The sequence below is a fragment of the Rhinolophus sinicus genome, linkage group LG01, assembly GCF_036562045.2.
Source record: "Rhinolophus sinicus isolate RSC01 linkage group LG01, ASM3656204v1, whole genome shotgun sequence".
Classification (NCBI taxonomy): domain Eukaryota; kingdom Metazoa; phylum Chordata; class Mammalia; order Chiroptera; family Rhinolophidae; genus Rhinolophus; species Rhinolophus sinicus.
In genome coordinates, this window is record NC_133751.1 from 161744990 (window position 1) to 161764360 (window position 19371).

At 41.4% G+C, this 19371-nt stretch overlaps 1 protein-coding gene across 3 annotated transcripts in view; it reads right to left on the minus strand.

The window, feature by feature from the left end:
- Window positions 1–988: 988 nt before the first annotated feature.
- The window catches only part of PDE11A (phosphodiesterase 11A), a 324817-nt gene continuing 306434 nt past the window's right edge, over window positions 989–19371 (minus strand). For 2 of the 3 annotated variants that reach the window (XM_019739325.2, XM_019739326.2), the window contains one exon: window positions 989–6561. In XM_019739325.2, coding sequence (XP_019594884.2) covers window positions 6415–6561 — 147 coding nt within the window. In that variant the 3' untranslated portion in view covers window positions 989–6414. Of the gene's footprint in view, window positions 6651–19371 lie in introns of all 3 variants that reach the window. The other variant, XM_074338486.1, reaches the window with a different exon arrangement.

The window sequence follows — 19371 nt, forward strand, 5'->3', positions numbered from 1 at the left end:
TTAGGTGGTGAGACATTTAACCTCATTATGAACTCTCCTTTCCCTTGTAATTCCAGTTTTATTAATATTTTAATTAGATTTTCTTCTTGGACATACCTTGCTTTTTATCGAGTAGTTTATATTTTGAGGCTTATGGTGTTATGATCTAAATTAACATATCAGGGAGAGCACAGTAGCATATGGTTTATAAAAGGAATTAGCAGAGAAGGCACAACTGTGGATACTGTCATTTAAAAAAAAAATCAACCAACCATCCAAACAAAAAGCGACTCTAGCCCATGTGTTTATAAAGGGTATTTTCAAGACCGAGTCCTGCTTTGCCTAACTTCTCTCATTAATTATTACAGCTGTTCTGTGAATTAGGTGATTCTTATTGTTGGCCCCACTTGAAAAGCGTGGACTGCAAAGCACAAAGAAACTGGTGGTTGCTGCAGCCAGCACCCGGGGACCGGTGATTGCTTCAGCTGGCCAGTAGGGGCCACACTGCACCTCTTGTCTGTCTCCCCGGGCACCTCCTCTCCAGTCATTTGAATTGGCTTTGGATCATTTGCTGCAGTTTGTTCTAATAGAAGAGGCACAATGGTGTAAGAATTTTAAAGTTTAAGCACCGAAGCCGTCGTGTAATTGTACGGCATCACTGTGGCTGGCGGCCCTGCATGGATGCCATCCCCCTGTGTAATTGCCCATGTAAATTTGAGCAATCTGTAAGGACACAGGAACCTGCTTTGGCTGCAGAGTCTTCTCCCTCTAGAAAAACTTCAATAATTCGAAGAACATTTTGTCACTTGAAATACTGGCTGTCCCAGATCCAGGCAGATCCAGGCAAACACCACAGATCCAGACAGGGTTAATGGGCTAAAGTGACAGTCAGAATTTAAATTGTAGGTATTTGGATGCATGCTTGCCTCTTTTCAGCCCTTAAATCATCCTTTTCTAGAAAAATAAAGATTATTCTAGAGCTTTAGTTAAACTTTAAGCATTTTATTAAAAAAAAAGATATTTAAGTCTCCTAAAGCTGACTATTTCAAAATAATGAATTAGTTGCTTATGAAATGGCCAACCAGCCTATAATGTAGTATTCTTACAAGAAACATCAGCCTGGGAAATGTACACAAAGGAAGTGACTTAAAAGAGCTCAATTTAAAACATTTTCCTTCTTTTGTGTAAAACAATAATAATTAGGAAGTAAATCAGTAAGGGATCCTTTTTAGATGATTGTACATCAAAATAAAATGGCAAATGCAATTTTCCCCCAAGGGAATGAGACTCAACAAAACCTAGCCTATTTCCACACTGTGCTGTTCTTTTTTAAAAAAATATTCATCCAGATATGATTTAGTCTAAATCTGAAGACAAAAAATGAGATTCTAATAAACATACATATACACAAAGATAAAAGATGGCCTCAAATAATGTTTTTTCACAGCAAATACTTTATCTACTTAATAAAACATATTTTTGTACCAGTGCATACATTCAATGACATTGGTGTGTGTGTGTGTGTGTGTGTGTGTGTGTGTGTATTACACAGATAAACAACTTATCTTTAGTACTGTAGAGAAATGTAACAAATATGCAAGAACATTCAAAATGAGATTGGAGAAGATATACAACCCCAAACTACTAGCTGAGGAAAAGGTAGTAACACAGACACTGTAAGAGGACATCAGGCTCTGCTGAATCCATGTGCTCATCATGAACTACTCCACACACGCTTCATTTTATTTCTGCCAGCTGTGTGTTTTATTCTATTATTGCTCACTTATGAAACAGGAAATTTTGGCCTTCTTATAGCCCGCACTCCAACCAACTGAGCCATTCGGGAGCTCAGCTGCAGCTCTGCTCAAGGTGCCATGTTAAATCTTAGTTGCGCAGCCCACGATCCCTTGCGGGAGTCGAACTGGCAACCTTGTGGTTGAGAGCCCGTGGTCTCAACCAACTGAGTCGTCTGGCCACCTGGGAGCTGAGCGGGAGCTCATTGATTTCATTCTAGTTGTGGAGGGCACAGCTCGCTAGCCTGTGTGCGAATCGAACCGGCAGCCCCGTTGCCCAGAGCTCGTGCTCTAACCAACTGAGCCACCCGTCTGCCCTGTTCTGTTGCTTTAATCAAATGCTTTTTGAGTTTTTCTTTTTACCAGCCAGAACATTTTTCTTTAGAAAAATCTTCCCCTGATATGTTCATATTTTGGTCCTGCATAAAGGAAATTGTTTCACACGATTACTGGGGATAAACTGTATTTTATATTTCTGCAATTCATTAAGTGTCAGCAGGAGGAATGGATTTTAAAATAATTATGCTGCAAAGTAAATTGGGCAGACTTTTAATGACCTAAGGTAAGTGGATAAAGTATGAAAAATGTTGATACATAAGAAAAGCAATTGAATTTCTGTAGCGATATTGTTATTACACTAACAAAAATTTAAAGAGTATTTCTAATTCAACATGTACGTAAATATACCTGCAAATGTATAGACATCTCAGATTTTAGAAACAAAACACACATGCAATTTTAACTTCTTTTGACTTACTTGATAAATTTTTTTCTAAATTAAATTGACTCCCATTTATGGTTACCTACGATATGAGATCATCTAAAATTGTCCTTTATGAAATAAAAGGGTATATTAAAAAATTGTACTGATGACCATGTCTTTCATGATGACTAGAGGCAGGCTCAGACAATCTGGGATAAGGTTTTATATCTACCCCATACATGTAACTTTTTATTTTGTCTTCAATGAGAAAAGGACATTTTTCTAGGATCTTTTTAGGGTTGTTCCTAATTTATTTGAGAAGAGTAGACAAGACAGTTATCTGGAAAACATTTTAAAAGTTAAATACTGCTTGGCCCTTTGGTGTAGAAAGGAACTGAATAAAAGTCAGCACTTTTATTTTACAGACAGAAAACCTGAGACCTGGAGCGTCCCAAGATAGCAGGTCCAGCTGGTGGTCATGCCAGGATGGTGCCCCAGGCCTAATGTGCACTGCATGGCACCTTTTACCGTTCGCCAAGTGGTCCCTACCGGCCAGGATTGCCGGCTACACTGCAGGTTGTGCGTGTATTATGTACATACTGACCAAGAAGAGAATAAACAGCATCTCTGAAAAAAAAAAATGCATCTCATGGAGAAAGTAGGATGAAGTTATTTCAATCATGAATGCCAAGACACCTGAGGAAGCAAATAGTCTGGTCAGTTGGAGGTTTTATAAGAAGGTTCACATTTTAAATGCCTTCCACCAAGAGGAAATAAGCATCAATAATAAGGATTGGGAACTTTCTCTCTTTTGGGAAAGCAGAATATATGGATAATTATACATACCCCACATTCTTGGAAAATTATATGTTATTTAGAAAAGGGATTAAAAATATCTCAAACTCCCAAGTTTTCAACCTCTAACCACCTCGGTTGTTGGCACCAGGGAGGCTGTGACCCTCCTTTTCTACTGCTTCTTGGTCTCCAAGGAACAGACCCATGGCATTAGTCAGCGGTTTCTGAATTTTGACCCACAATAGGAAAGATACTTTGAGACAGGAAAAATAGATGGAGGCAATTACAAACAGCTACTTGATTGATGGTTGACATTGTCAGGGCTCCACTGTATGGCAGATTGCAATGGTGTTGAACTCCCCTTGCCGCCACTGGATGTTGCTATTGGCAACCGTGCAGTGAAGCCAATAAAAAGGCAAGAAAATGAGAGGAAAACTCAACCTTAGTGGAAGCCGGTAGGGTTTGTGCTATAAATTATGTTCCCCTTAGCAATACGCAGCATCAGTGTTCAGGGTGGCTTTAGCGAGCTGCCTGCTGTTTCCCTCAGACCCTAGGTCTAGTTTTCTCATAAAGCACATGCTTTAAAATTTTGCTCTAGATAGACTGGCATCCGTCTGTCTGGGCTATGTGTTTATTTATTGTTGGGGAGGAGAACAGATGTGGGTTCATCTCTGCCTCACATGGACTGAGTTTCAATTCCCGTTTGTGATATAAACATGTGACACAACAGATAGAAACACCAGCGGTCGCGCTTCTGAGCTGCAGACACCCTAACTCCACCCACCCTTTGTTCCTCACCTGAGGAGGAGACACAGCCCGGCTCCAGCTATTTTCCTTTATAGCAGAGTGATTCAGAAAACTGGCTTAATAAAATCCATAAATCTGAACAACCTCCTCTTACCTGCCCTGCGGAGGCAATTTCTCCTGCATTCATCTTCTCCTCTAGTTTCTCCATTCTTCCCTGCAGAGGCAGCTGTAAAGGGTAGCTAGGAACATTATTTTTTAGGGCTCCCACTTCTTCCTTCTCTCTTTTGTCAAACCCCTCCCTGCTCAAGTGTCTCTCTTTTCTAAACCGTTGAGGACAGGATTCTGTACCCTCATCTTTTTGGTTAGAAGTGCCGTTTTTCATTGTTTGGATTGACTTTCACCTTCCCTTCGGCAGTTCTCTTATCACCTGCCTTGGTCCCCAGCTTTACTTGCTCATCTTCTTTTGTTTCTCCTCTTCCTCCTCCCCCTCCCCCCTCCTTTTACCCCTCCGCTTGGTTTACAATTTTCTCTTACTTTATTCTTGTCACGTAGACTATTCCATGTGAATACCTACTCTTCCCCCACCTCCATTTTGGTACCTTAATTTACCCATTCTTTAAACATTTCCTGAATGTCTACTATGTGTCAGGAAAACAATGCTGTCTGTGGAACTTGGCCCCTTTAGCATTTGAATAATAAAGTTAATAACTGATAGTGACCAGTGACAACAAGAACAAAAAGTGGTTTGTAAATTTTACATTTTTTTAGAGCTGGAATGGACTTCAAGGTTCTTCTGGTCCAGGGATTTTGAAACTCCTCAGACCCCTTCTATGGACCACCATGCATGAAATCAAAGAGATGAGGATTTTTTTTTTTTTTTTTTTTTTTTTTTAGCAGTATAAGTATTTTACTTGGAAAGATGGAGGTAAATTGGGAAAACTACCAAAAGTGGTTGTCTCAAGAGGCAGGAGTCAGGAGTAGGGGTGAAGAGGGGTCCTACTACCTAAATCCTTTAACTCTGTATCTCCTTACCCAGCTTCAGACAGAGGACTTGGGCTTTTACATATTATGTCTTGGGCAATCCTTGTAAGATTGATTTGAACAAAGACTTCTAAGGTTAAAACATGTTTGAAAATCATTTCCTAGTGCAATCTCAGTTGACAAATGAGACAGGCTGGGAGTAGTTAAGTGACTTGTCCAAAATCACCCAGTTAATCGTGCCCAAGCTAGGGGTGTACGTCTAGCTTCTTGCGTAATGTGGATAAGGCATATCACGTCCTCATTCTTGTAAAACGGGGAACAAGTAGCTTTCTAGTCATTGCATCCAGTTACTGTAGTTTATTTTTACCCATTATAAGCCTGGCTTTCAATAGTATATTTGTTCTCTGCACAGACCATTATTTCTTAACCTTTCAAGCATTATTTCTTGTACATAAGGAAAAATCCAAAATTGGGAACTCCTGCATTTGGCTGTAGGTTGGTACTGACAGTCACTTTAAATTTTATACCAAAACCATCACTGGGAGAATTCAGGGTAGTCAGTGATGGTTCTGCATGGCTCTGCTGTGACCTGTGAAATGTCTCACTGTTGGAAATCGTTCCTAAACATTCATATGCCACCTGTGGTAACTCCTTTCCCTTTCATCCTTCCTTAAATTAAAGTCTATTAATCCATTCCTTCCGGGAGTAGACTTGGTCTACAATAAAGGTTGGATTAAAAACCTCAAAAAGGGGCTCATAATCCCAATGTGGTGTTGCAAGTCCTGGATAAACACCGATCAGAAAAACACATCTGTATTTCTAACAGGGACCTTTTTAGGGGGAAACTGGGAATGGCTGGTATCTGTGAGGATACTACAGTTTATCTGCTAGATAGGCAAGTCCAAAGGCTCTGAGCCATCATTAAGAAGCTTTAGGAGAAAAATAAAATACCTCTGCAGAATCCAAATTGGGATTCTTGGGACAGCCTGGCACAAAAGGGTGCTCTGGAGAGGCTGCAAAGGCAGGCATTGTTTGACCTGTAACAGATAAAAGAGCCACATACAAAATGAAGCAGCGCGAATGACACCTTTACTGTTGTGTGTTCCCCTGGCTCAGAAGGAGCAGGGTTGGCTGTCCTGGGGTCCGGGACCCACAACAGTCCTCTGCCCAGCGCCATCTCGTGTCCATCTCAGCCATGTCTGGGCATCAGGGGAAGCCGAGGGTCCTGGAGTGGGCCCTTGCCACCTCCTCTGTCCTTCCTGCTGACCGCACTCCAAGGTGAAAGCCCAGGCATTGTTCCAGCGCATCCTCAAGACTTTCTGTCTGTCTGAGCTTAAAGGGACAAAAGGATGATGTGGCTGGACCAAGGCTGCCTTCAGGATGCAGTCCCTTGGCAGCAGCGGCTGACCTGGTGGGTTAGTCACTGTCGGCCCCGGCCACCGTGAGGCTGGCGGAGGAGGGTGAGACTAGCGGCCTTTTCTGGTGCAACTCTTCCCACTTCCTTCTGTTCGCAGACACTGAATCCACCATTGGCTTCAGTTTCTCATTGACCTTCACCAATGCCTAAAATAAAACAATAAAATGGTGTGGGAGAGAGGAACTGGAGTCACTGACATGATTTTCCAGCTTTCACTTGTGACAATGGAAACCGCCTGTAAGAAATGAAAGTGATAATTATTTTGGTAATCGTGAGCTATTTACAAGAAGTAAATATGCATTTAATGCCATGGTTTTATATTAATGGAGCCTCTGCAGAAAATGAAAAAATAAGACAGGTGGCTGTGTAGTACTCCAGGGGGTACCAGCTAATTAGATTAGGACCCTGTTTTAAATCCACATCAAACAAGACAGGAAACAAACAAAATACCCAGCTCACACATGTCTACTAATATGTTTATCTTTGCCTGCCATGGAGGCCTCCAGACTTCAATAGACCATGAACTTAAATTTTTACGGAAATACACCTACGATTTGCTCCAGCATAGGTGACTGTGGGTAAATTTATCGGAAGAAGAAAAGCCAGGTAAAATCCTGAAACGAGGAGGTGCTCATTTTTAAAGCTAAGGATCTGGGAGCTGTGCCAAATGTACAGATCACCATGAGAACAAGAATGGAAAAATAGACATAAGAGAAAAGAATGTGGAAGAGAGGGATGGAGGGGTGTAGGAGAAATGAGAGAAGAGGGAAAGTAGGGGTGGTCAGAGGCCGACTGACCACAAGGCTAATGAAGCTCAGGATTCAAGGTCTTACAGGATACCCGTCTAAATATTTTCTTTTGCACTTAATTTTGTGTGTGTGTGTGTGTGTGTGTGTGTGTGTGTGTGTGTGTTTTAAAAACTCCTACTCTCAAATGGTACAAACTTCTGGGCTCATTAAACTTGGATCGCCCCTATAGTGGAACAAACAATGACTAAAGCAAGGATTGTGGAGCCATGGAGTGCTGACCCATGGAAAGGGAACACTTCACGTTTCCACTTTATGCCTTGGGTCAGTGTTCTGTGGCCACAGATTACACCCCCAGTCCCATGCAGATACCTTGCTGGTGTGTCCCATTCACCACCAGGGGAGCAAAACCACTGCAATTTCAGTGCACCTCCTGAAAAGCTGGCTCCAAGCATGACCTGTGATGGGGGGTGGTTCAGAGCAAAGTCCCCCAATAGGATGAATGGCTCTTCCAGTTGGGGATGGTTTTCCCTGAGCACGACTGCAGGCCACCTGTGCATCCCCAGAAATAACTGTTCACTCCAGGTACTTAAACAGGGATACAAGTAGAATACAACCAGATGTAAATTAAGTGGGGGTTGAAAAGGCCAGAAATAATCAGGTGTCCTACCGAGCAGTGAGGTCTCCCACCTGGCTGAGGTGGTGGCCCTTCACATCAATGTCCCTTAAATAGAACATATTCTCTCCCTTAAAAGTGGTATATATGACACCAAGCAACAACATCTAATTTTAAACCAGATGTATTAGTTGTTCCATATGAAAATAAAACATAATAGCCCAGGCAGTGATCAAAATCCCCTTTATTTCCATGAGAAAAATGCAGGTGCCTGTTTCTGCTCCACGCGCGGTGCTTTTATTTAGACAAAAGTGTGAGGCAGCAGTGAAGGCCATGGTTTTATTGAGTAGAGTTTGGCACTAGCTCCTCTTCACTCTGATCAAGCCTTTTAATTAAACTGACTACTATAATTTCTATGGAAATTAGTGTTTACGTTATTTTCCTGCTACAAAAGCATTTCTCTAAAACTTTTTTTTTTTTTTAATCCCAGGAGCACAAATTGGAATTTTTTTTCCTGCCTGAAATGTAATTAAAAACTCATTTGATTACTATATTTCTGGCTCTGTTTTACTTATTAAATTCCTGTAATCAGTTTTCTTTTATGAAGCTGCTGGGAAATGATCTCAAAAACAACACATTTTTCTTTTTCTTGGCAGGTTCCTGAGCATTTACTAAATTACATTCATGCACCTGCCCATGATTCGAATTATTCCACCAATTTATTCCATAAACCATTTAAGTTTATTTGGCTTCACCCTCCAAAAGAGGTTTCTTTCCTTTATCTAGGTCTTGCTTCCTTTGTGTTGAAAAAAAATTGGGGGGGGGGGTACATATTTCTCAGAATTCCTTCTCTTTGTTTTTATTCTTCTCAAACACAGAACTGATTCACTAGACTATTGTTTCCCCTGGCAGGTGCTGGCTCTACACAAAGGTAGCAAAAATCCCATCCCAAAGAATTACTCTTACCCCATAAATCTGTTACACAAATGCAGTTAACTGAGAGACTATGGAATATTAGAATATTGAGAGAGCAAGAGATTACCCACAAGCCTAAATTCCAAGGCTTACGGTGGTTATGTACCATCAGGAGGATAATGGCTCCCAGTATTTAGAAAGGTATGAGTATCCCTACAAAACTTCTCATCGGCGAGTGACACCGGATGACTTCTGTGCAAATGCTACTAATGTCTGTCTTGTTTGACCTGCTGTTCCCTTAGCGAAAGAGAAAGGGGATACTTCTCACCCGTCTGCTCACTCTCTGTGTACACACAGAGGTACTCTAAAGGTTATGTACGTGGGGCCATCAGCTGCGGCTGTGGGATCTCTGTGGCGTCCCCATGGCATGGCCATTCAGTGTTAGAATGTGTTCAGAGGCAGTGAACTCACTACCTCCCAGGGGCTCCGGTTTACTCTTTGCTCTGATTTTAGAATGTTGTTCCTTATATTGAGCTGAAATCTATATCCCTGTAACTTCTAGCTAATGGCTGCTCTCCCCTTTAAACCAGAATCTAGTCAGGCAGTGTGGCACTGATGACTCGTGTGCTGCTCCAGGGTAGGTTACAGCGGACATGACCTAACCACCCAGCTTGGGGTGTGTATCACTGGGGCTCCCAAGCTCCCTCCAGCTCCCTCCTGGCCCTTCACAGACAGGACCTGGGATACTTACTCCACCAGGGGACACAGTCTTGGGCATCTAGTCCTCCAGGTGGCCGGGGCACCCCACTTCCTTGCTGATTCCATTCGCACTCCACTGTTGTGCCCACTTGTGACAATCACATACTGTTTATTCCATATTTTATTTGTGTTTTGAATAAGTAATATATTCACAGAACTCAATGGATGCAAAGGGTATAAAAAGTATAGGGTAAAATTTCTCTTCATGCCCCCTGCCCCAGACACCTAGATTCTTTCCCTAGAGGCAACTTGCATATCTTTCAAGAAATATTTTATGTATATGTAAGTATGTATACATATGTCTACAATGTATATATGTAGATGTATATAATGTATATGTATAATACATTATACATGTTTAATATATATATATATATATATATATATATATATATGTGTGTATATGCACAATTAACTTGATTCCCTCACCATTTTAGGTGTTTCCCTCAGAGAGGGAGTGAAATCAAAACCTTGTGTAACAACATTATTATCATCCTTTATTGAGAACAAGTATACTGTGTAAAATGAGTATCTGGAGTATGTAGAGAGGAGAGGGACCAAATTCCAATTTTCCACTGCTATGTCACTTTTTCTTCTGCAGAGCTTAGTCTGCTGTGAATCCCATCTACTATAGTTTTCCTCTCAAAAGTTGTAGTTTTCAGTTGTAGAAGTTTGATTTGGGTCTTTTCAAAAATATTTTCCTCGACTCTGTCATGCTCAATTCTTCCTCTACTCTCTAGAATATATAAAATATAATAAATGTTTTAATGTCCTCTCTATCAATTCCATAATGTGTATAATTTCTGAGTCAGTATTGATTGATTTTTCTCATTACTATGGGTCAAATTTTCTTGCTTCTTTGAATGCCTGGTAATTTTTTATTGGATATCAGACATTGGGAATTTTGTGTTGTTGGGTGCTCTTTTGTTTTTTTGGGGTGTTTTTTTTTGCATTTCTTTAAACATTTTTCAGTTTTGTTCTGGAAAGCAGGCAGGTTACTTGGAAATAGTTTGATCCTTTTCAGGCTTGCTTTTAAGCTGTGTAGGTGGGTCCAGAGCAGCCTTTAACCTAGGTCTCCTTTAGGCCTCCCCACTGAGACAATACTTTTCTGAGAATCGTATCCAGTACCTCACATATTACAAGGTTTTTCTTTCATATTCTGGCTGGTGGGAGCAGAGACTATTCCCCAGCCTGAGTGAGCTCTGAGGATTGTTCTACTTGCTCCGTTTTGCTGGTTCTTGCCTCAGCCTCCGTAGTTTCCTCCCATGCATGTGGTGAAGAGCACTGAAGACTCGAGGGGGCCCTGTGCAGCTCTCGGGAGCTCCTGTGCACCTCTCTTCTCTGGTATGCATCCCTGGGAGATATACCTCCTTGGCCTCCCCAGACTCTTGGCTCTGCCTCCTCAGCTCAGTGACACCACTGGGCTCTGCCTGGGTCCCCCCTCCCTGTGCTGTGGCCTGGAAACTCTTTCCAGGTAGTTAGCTGGGACAATTGTAGGGCTCACTTCATTTGTTCACCACTCTCAGGAATCATTGTATTATGCTGCCTGCTGTCTGCTGTCTGAAAACTGTTTCATGTATTTTTCTGGGTTAAAATATATATATATATATATATATATATATATATATATATATATATATATATATATATATATATATATATATATATATATATATATATATATATATATATATATATATATAGCCCCCGTTACTCTCATGGCCAGCACTGGAAGTCTCTTATTATTGGTTTTAAACTGTCCTGTTTTGGGATCCTATTCCAAGAGCTCCCAGGGAGTGGGGAAATAAGGCCTTTCTTCTTTGCATCTCTGTTCCTAGCACAGTGACCCCAAGGATCAACAGCCCCGCCTCTACTCCACCCACAGAGTGGTGGCAGGAGGAAGGGGTAAGGCGAGAACAGCTGCCAGCGGTGGAGTGGAGGGTCAGGACGTTCTGACCTGCTACAAAATCCTGCTGTAAAAACAAACCCAGAATGACCCCCTTGGGAAATGAACACAGTATTCTCTCTTATTACCATTATTCCTGAGACCTTGTTTTTATTAGTTCACCAAGCTGCTAGGAGTCAGATTCTGCCCTTGCTTTCCCTGTCAGTATGATCCACACCTGCTATCATCTGGCCTGGTGTGGGCTTATTAGCTGACCACAATCACTTCTTGGAACTCCACTGCTGGCCAGGTAGGGCAGATGTGGGACAAGGGGACACACACAGAGAGAGCCATGCTCTTAGAACAAGTCACTACTCTTATACTCTGTTGTTGGGAGGGGGCATAGAGGAACCCCACTGAATGAACCCCAAAATGTTCACCTGTGTTACTAACACGTTTTAAAAATGTTGTGTGGGGTGGCCTGCGGGGTCTCTGCTCCTGCTCCCCACATAAGAACGCAGGTCAGGGTGAGGCCAAAAAGGAACATCCACGGAGCCATAGATAGGGAAGTCAGACCACTATAGTCTCACTGGAGGCTGGATCCACACTGTTCTCAACCCCCACTGCACCGCTTGCTAGCTCAGCCACCATCTTCTTGCTCGCCCCCATTTGCTGCTAGCGTAGCCACAGCAGTTGTATTAGTGGCCAACAGCTCACTGGTTACAGCTGATGGCCAACTAGCCACAGCCGATGGCCATCCAATCACAGTTGATGGCCATTTACTACCTGAGCCAGCAGCTTTCCACGTGAGGTCGAGAGCCTGGAAACTGTTCTCTGGGGCTCTGTCCCCACAAATGTTGAAGAAATTTTCTGAGCTGACCATTTATTTATTTATTTATTTTTAACGCCAAAGAAAGGAGATGGTTTTCATGTCCCACTGTTGAATTATGTATTTCCAGAGTGTTGGCAATAAGACATTGCTTTTCTGTCTTCCCCCATCTTCACCTCACCCAAGAGAAATAATCAGAAACTAAGATATACAATGCATGGCGGAGAAGACAGAATTTAAAGTATAACTAAATATCCATTCTTTGGTAAAATGTAAAAATAGACTTGGAGACCATCTCAAATATCTGTTCGAGACAATTTTCCTCATACGAAGGTATGATCGGTTTAGTACTGTAATTATTTACCTTCCTAGTGAAAATGTCAAAAAGCTCATTTGGGGGTTGGTATTTTGAAATGGAAAATCAGTGTTGATAGGCCCAGCTGGTGTCATCTTTGCCCAGATCTCTGAGGGGAGGGCCAGCAGAGCATGTCAGTGGTGGCAGGCCCTGACATTCTCTTGAATTCTCGTGGCTGGCCAGTCACGTGTGCAAGGGGCGTAACTGAGAAACAGATGAGGCTTCCGCTGAAGGTACATGACCTCAGATGGAAGTGGCCTGTTCTGGGAGCAAACCCAAACTTTAAATTAGTGAACTGTTGAATTGCTAATCTTTCTTGGTTCCCAAAGGTTATGATTTAATCTGACATATTCTGGAATTTTACATGCCATGCTGCAATGAGGCGGTTGGCTAAGAATTATGTTTGGCTTACCAACCATCTACCCTTCCATTGTGTTGTAAAGGCCAGACAGTGAAATGATTGCCCAGAACCGAACTCATCACCTTCTTCCAAACATTCCTCTGCTCTCAGGTTTACTCACTCAGGGGTCTGAGCATTATCACATTCGCCCAACTGCCCAGCCCACAAATCTATGGGTCATCCCAGACATCTCCCCTTTCTCCCCACAGCCAAACTAGCACCACGTCTTCTCAATCCTACTTCCAAAGTATCTTTATGAGTCGGTCTATTGCCATTTCTACAACCCTCGTTCAGACTACCATCATCTTCTCAATTGCTTTAACCTGCTGCAGCCCCCTCACTGGGTTCCCTGCCTTCCCTTTGCTCCTGTCCAATCAGCTCTCCACAGTGTAGTGATCCTGGAGGGGTCAATCAAAATCACGTATCCAAGCTCGTCACTCTACCCAGAACCTCGCAGCGGCTCCCATTTGATAACGAATGTGCTATAAGACCCGACCGGAAAAGGAGAATTGCAGTACTACTAAAAGAGAATGAAATCCAGAAAAAATACAGAAGAGGAAGAAAAACATAAAATCTGATAGAAAACTTGGGGTATGGTACAAAACCAGAATTTTGAAATGCCCAAAATAATCCCATCAAGTTTTCTGGAAAACCTGAAATATACATCTGTCTATGCATTTTAACATTTTTCTGAGTGAAAAAAAATAAGCTGAACTCCACATGGTGTGTTTGGCAGGGGAGTAGCCGAAGCGTTAGTTACGACATGTGAAGGCAGATGGAACTGGCTGTGGGGTCCAGATGGGAAGCAGCAAACAGATTCCTCCTAAACGTCATTCCTTCCCTCCCCAGTTCAATGGCCTTTGAAACTCAAGGTTGTGTAAAAATTAATTTGCATTAAATTGCTTAAGATAATGTATTAACTACCACAGGAGGCTTCCCGCAGTTTTTAAAACTTGATTTGAAAAACAAATAATCAACCACTAATGGTGAACACAGAAGCCAAGACCTCTTTGGATAAATGTTTTTAAACATTCACATTAAAGAAACTGGCTTTAAAATAAATCTCCAGTGTCTAACTGCTAAAATCAGAACATTAATAATTGTTTACACATGTTACCCATATTACTGTGCCAGGCACTGGGTGCTATTGGGTTCTTTCCAGGCTAGGATGGAATAGAGTCGAAAGGGCTCTAGCCTTATGACTTCTGTCTTATTTGGGGACACCAGGACTGTGGTGTTTCTAACAGAGATCACTAGTTTGCCTTCCCAGTTTGCATTTCGGCCTTCTTTGAACTTAGGAATGGCCAGGGAGGTGTAAGCAAGCAGAATTCATAAGGAAGAGCTTCTGAGAAAATTCTTAAATGGGAGTTTATTCAGCTGGGAAGTGCATCTTTCTGCCCTTGCTCTAATTTCTTTCTACCTGTTGGAATATTGACATGATGGCTGGAGCTACGGTGACTACCTTGTGACTATGAGGCACCCTTGAGTATAAACGGGGCCTGGGTCTCTGATGGCTATGGAACTGCCCTATCGTAGCAGCCTCGAATTGACTTCTCTGGATTATTTTCATCAGAGAGAAAAACAAATTTCTGTTTTGTCTAAGCTATTGTGATTTCAGATGTCTGTTACTAGTAGCTGTATGCAATTCTTAATTGAACGAATTGATGTTATTTTGTAGGTCTTTATTTTCTATCTACCTGTGCAGGTGTCAGAGGATTCTTGGCATCCTCTTGAACAAATTCTTGAACAAACTCCTTGGGGAGTTATGAGTTCATGTTTTTTGGCAGTGCGTTATAAGCAAACTGTAGTAGATAGCAGACACTAGACACTGTCCCTTTATCCTTCCCCTGGTAACAGAATCCGTTCCATGTGCTCTGAGTTGGCACATAATTCATGACTGACTAACAGGAAACCCCTGTGATTGGTGGAGGGATGGCATGAGGCCCACACTAAGGCAATCAGAGCTCTCTCTAGATTTTACTGGAACTACTGAAAATGAGGATTTTTTTTTTTTTTTTTTTGGGTGTGAATAATTCCTGTAATAAACATGTGACCTTAGAGCTGCCAAGACATGTGAGGAAAGCCTGACTGGGTGAAGTCAAAACATAACTAGGAGGCAGGGAAAAGGGGACAGCTGTCTTATGGTAGCCTTTGAATTCCCCGGATCCAGCTGAAGGCCACCAGCCAACCGTTTCTCTAAGCTCCCCGGTTACTTGAGCTCAAGTTTTCCATTTCTGATCAAACTAACTTGAGTGAGTTTCTGAGCTCCAAATAAGGAGTCTTATGCTATTGTCACTTATTGATCTCTGTCACCCCCAGGAATTACTTGAGACTGAGATCCCCACCAGACTTTGAACTGCTGGCTGACATGAGGAGTCTCAACTTGCTCAACATAAAAAGTTGCTGCTAACACTCGCTGCGTAGCCCTCTTTACCCAAATTAATGAGAGTCAGGGACCAGCTAGCAGTTATCTCCCTCTGTGAACTCCCAGAGTCTGCCAGACTCTTTAAAAGGTTTAAAAAGGTTGCTCATTCTTAGCCTGCCATGTTATAGGGACTCAGAAAATACTAACAGAGGAGGCCGATGCCTTCCGGTGGCAGAGTCAGCAGGGCTTCTCCAAGGAAGGAGGACTCAAAGGAATTGAGTGGCAGCATCCGTTTAGCCTGGACCAAGTGAACTCAGACAGGAAGGAAACACAGCAACCAGATGTTATTTTCTCCTTAGTGGGAGTTCATTGTTATTCCATGTTTATCATATGGGGTGAGATTATTTCTCCAGTTGAGAAAGTGATTTTTCTATATATGATATTTACTCTGTGGATCTGTTACCATTCCGCAGTAACAGGTGAGCTGTGTCAGAGTTTTGCAAATGACAAAAGATAGTGTCAGAACTTGTTTGTTAGTGATATTTGAGATCTTAAAATCGAAGTAATGCGAGACAGGTACTGAAATAGCAGTAAAGATGATAAAGCCACAGAGGTAATGCTTAGTATGAGGGCAGCAAGCTCATTACAATCCATGGCAAGAATGCTGCAGCTCTGTAATCGGAATCCTACGGGCATAGTCTCGCCAAGTTACAACACAGGTTTGCAGCATCGATGTCTAATATCCTGAAAGCTAATTACAGCAGTAGTGATAACTTAGAAAGAGATCATTTTCTTTCCAAGGTTTGAAGCAGCTTAGTAGTGCCTATAAAAGTGAAAGCACAACAAACCTTTACAGTAATTTTCTCTCCCTCTTTTCTTTCCATTTCCATTTCCTTCACAACCTCTCAGGTTGCTTGTTTAGCTTATTTTATTTTATATGCTATTCCTTTGTGGAAAATGATATTAGCAAATGACATTAATATTCTGAATTTATGAGGCAGGGATTTTAGCCTCCCTGGGTTAACAGCATTATTGTTTCCATAATATAGGGGCTGAGTGATACAGTTGGGAGTGGTGGAGCCTGTGGCAAACTGGACATCTTACCGTTTTAAAAACAGTGTTCAGCTCAATGAAACATGTCTGTGGGCTGAATCTATTCCATGGGCCACTGTTTGCTCCCTGTGACAGACAGTGAAACGCATCTTGCCAAAATGAACTAACTACTGAGTATGGAATGTGTCCTGTGTTCCAGGCCACAGCATGCCAGGACCTTTCCATATGTGATCAGATTAACCTCACAACAATGCTGTGAGGTAGGTGTTTTGAGATGAGGAGCCTGAGATTGGGGAAATTAGGTTAGAAGAGCCACACTTGGCATGGTGAGGTGTACAGCAGAGCTGGTTGTCAGTCCAGGCCTGTGTGGACAAAGCCCCAGTTTCTTCACATGAGAGCTCTCAGCTGGGACATTGATAATGACAGGTGTCCCACACCGAACCGCCGTGTTGGGACAGTGGAGCAGCTCTTTAGTTCTAGTGATCACGACACTGTTTCAAGAGAAATTCACAGGAGGGAGGTGGCCTCACTGAGGAATGAAGGAACACCACCTCCCAAACATTAGGTGTAGACAGTGAATCGTTTATTTGAGACTCATCTAGTCTATGTTGCCCTGGGAAAAGAAAATAAGGGTTTTAAATAGTAAATAACAGGCAGGCTTAAAGATAGCTTGTGTAAGTGGCAGCAAAGAGAACCATCTCTTCTGTTATAATGAGCCCCTCTAGGATACTGTCATAGGTTATCCTGTTGGTTGGGTTTTCAGAGCCGATTGGTAGCTAATCAATCACCCTCACTGTGTAGGCAACATCTGACTTGGAAGGAACGCTGCTGACCCAGAAGCTACAGCCTTTGATGAATGGGGCTTCATATAAGAGGTGGTTGGAACATGTAACTAAAACACAGCCACATGGTAACAATCCACCTCTTCACACACCAGAATGTTTTCTGGTGAAACTATGCACCTGAGATTTTATCGAAATAGTATATAAAATCTATTATTTTTGCAAAGTTCAATGTGTAAAAAGGACTATACTGAGCCGCATAAATTCATTTACTATAGAGTGGACACTTCTGAGTCCTAGGGTTCTACTAACACAATGGATACAATGCCTGTGTGGAGAGGGCTGTACAAATGCAGAACAGCAATTCCATGTCCTGCCTGTGAATAGTGTCCTGAGTAAGGTATTGCAGGACCTTTAAGAATGGATTCTAGAATATTCTATTAGCATTTGCCCTTCTGTTTTTCAGTGTAAACAATCATCCTTCAGGATCCACAGGGGATTCTAGGACCCCTGCAGTTACCGAAATCTGAGGATGCTCAAGGCTCTTATATAAAATGGCATGGTATTTGCATATAAACTATGTACATCCTCCCGTATTCTTTAAATCATGTCTAGGTTACTTATAATGCCTAATACAATGCAAATGCTATGCAAATAGTTGTTAGACTGTATGGCTTAGGGAATAATAACAAGAACAAAAGTCTGCACATGTTCAGTGCAGACTAAAAGATAGTAGGCCTAACTACGTACAGTACAGGTCAGCAACAATGAAACCTTTTTTAGAATATTTGAATATTTTCAATCTGAGGTTCGTTAAACCTGCAAATGTGGAACCCATGCATATGGAGGGCTGACTGAATTTGAGAGTCCAAAAAGAGTCAAAAGACTAATTATTTGAACTAATGAATTGCTTCGTTGGGACCATGCAAATCCAATGATTACTGAGCATTTCTTGTGAGAGTTTGAAGATGGTCCTCACGCTCAGCATCAGACAGTGCCCAGATGAGAGACAGGCAGAAGCCATCAAAGCCCGGCACCCCAGTGCCCAGATCTACAGAGGACCAGAATTATAGCACCCATGAGAAATACTCTGTCTTTAGGTCAAGACTTTTGGGGACAAAAATCCTCAATTATTTTGGTGGTTTCACTTTGTATGGGAAGAGAATCTCCTTTTTCTTAATTTTACAATATAATAAAGAAAGTGAGATTTTGGAGAGAAAGAAAAGCCAAGAAAGGAATATTTTACATATACCATGGGTGTATGAGGAGGACGGGGTATTATTAGCTGGCCTTCCCTTTGTCCATATAAAAGGGCCAATCTGTCTACTCTAAGACCTCGTTGAGGGTTTATTATTGTGGCTTTTCTCTAATGGCATTGCTAACACCCAAAGGCTAACTAAGATACGGGAAAAGTCTGTATGTGTGGGGACAGCAGGACCAATATCCTGAATATTTTCTATTACATTTTTGAGGTGCAGTTTAAGGAAGAGAACATTAGAACTGTATGAACAAAAACTTCCTAATGGGCAACATTTTCTGTCTATTCAGTGTTGGGAAGTTTTATAGTAATTCAATTTTCAAACATTGACCAGTTAAAATTAAATAAGCATTCGAGTAAAAACACACACTAGATTTGTTTTTGAACTAAATTCCAAAGTTTATATGGAAAACTAAACAAGAATACCCAGAAAATACTGAAAGAATGGTGGGGAAGGTGAAACTAGGCTTGTCATTAAAATATATTATAAAGCAATATTAATTATAATAGTATGACTAGGCAGGCAGATCAATAGAACAGAATACAAAGAGTAAAAATAGAATTAAATTCAAGGGAAATTTAGTATATGATAAAGATGACATTTTAAATCATAAGGAAAAATATTAGCCAAAACCTGATGGGAAAACTGGGTAGCGATCTAAAAAAGCTAAAGTTGGATTCTGACCTCGTACTGTACATCCAATAAAATAAAGCAAAGACAAATGAATAACAGATATACATATAAAAAATGAAACCATGAAATATGAAAATAAGTTCTGAGAGTTTTTAAAATTTTGTGATTTTGGAATGGGAAAGTCATTCTATGTATGACATAAAATCCAAAAGCTATAAAAGAAAGGATTCATGAATTTGACTATGTAAAATCAATGTATTTCTGTATAGCATAAACATAATGAAAAGATAAATGACAAGTTGGGAAAAATAGTTGCCACTTTTGCTACAGATGAAGATTTATTTCTTTAACATATAGTG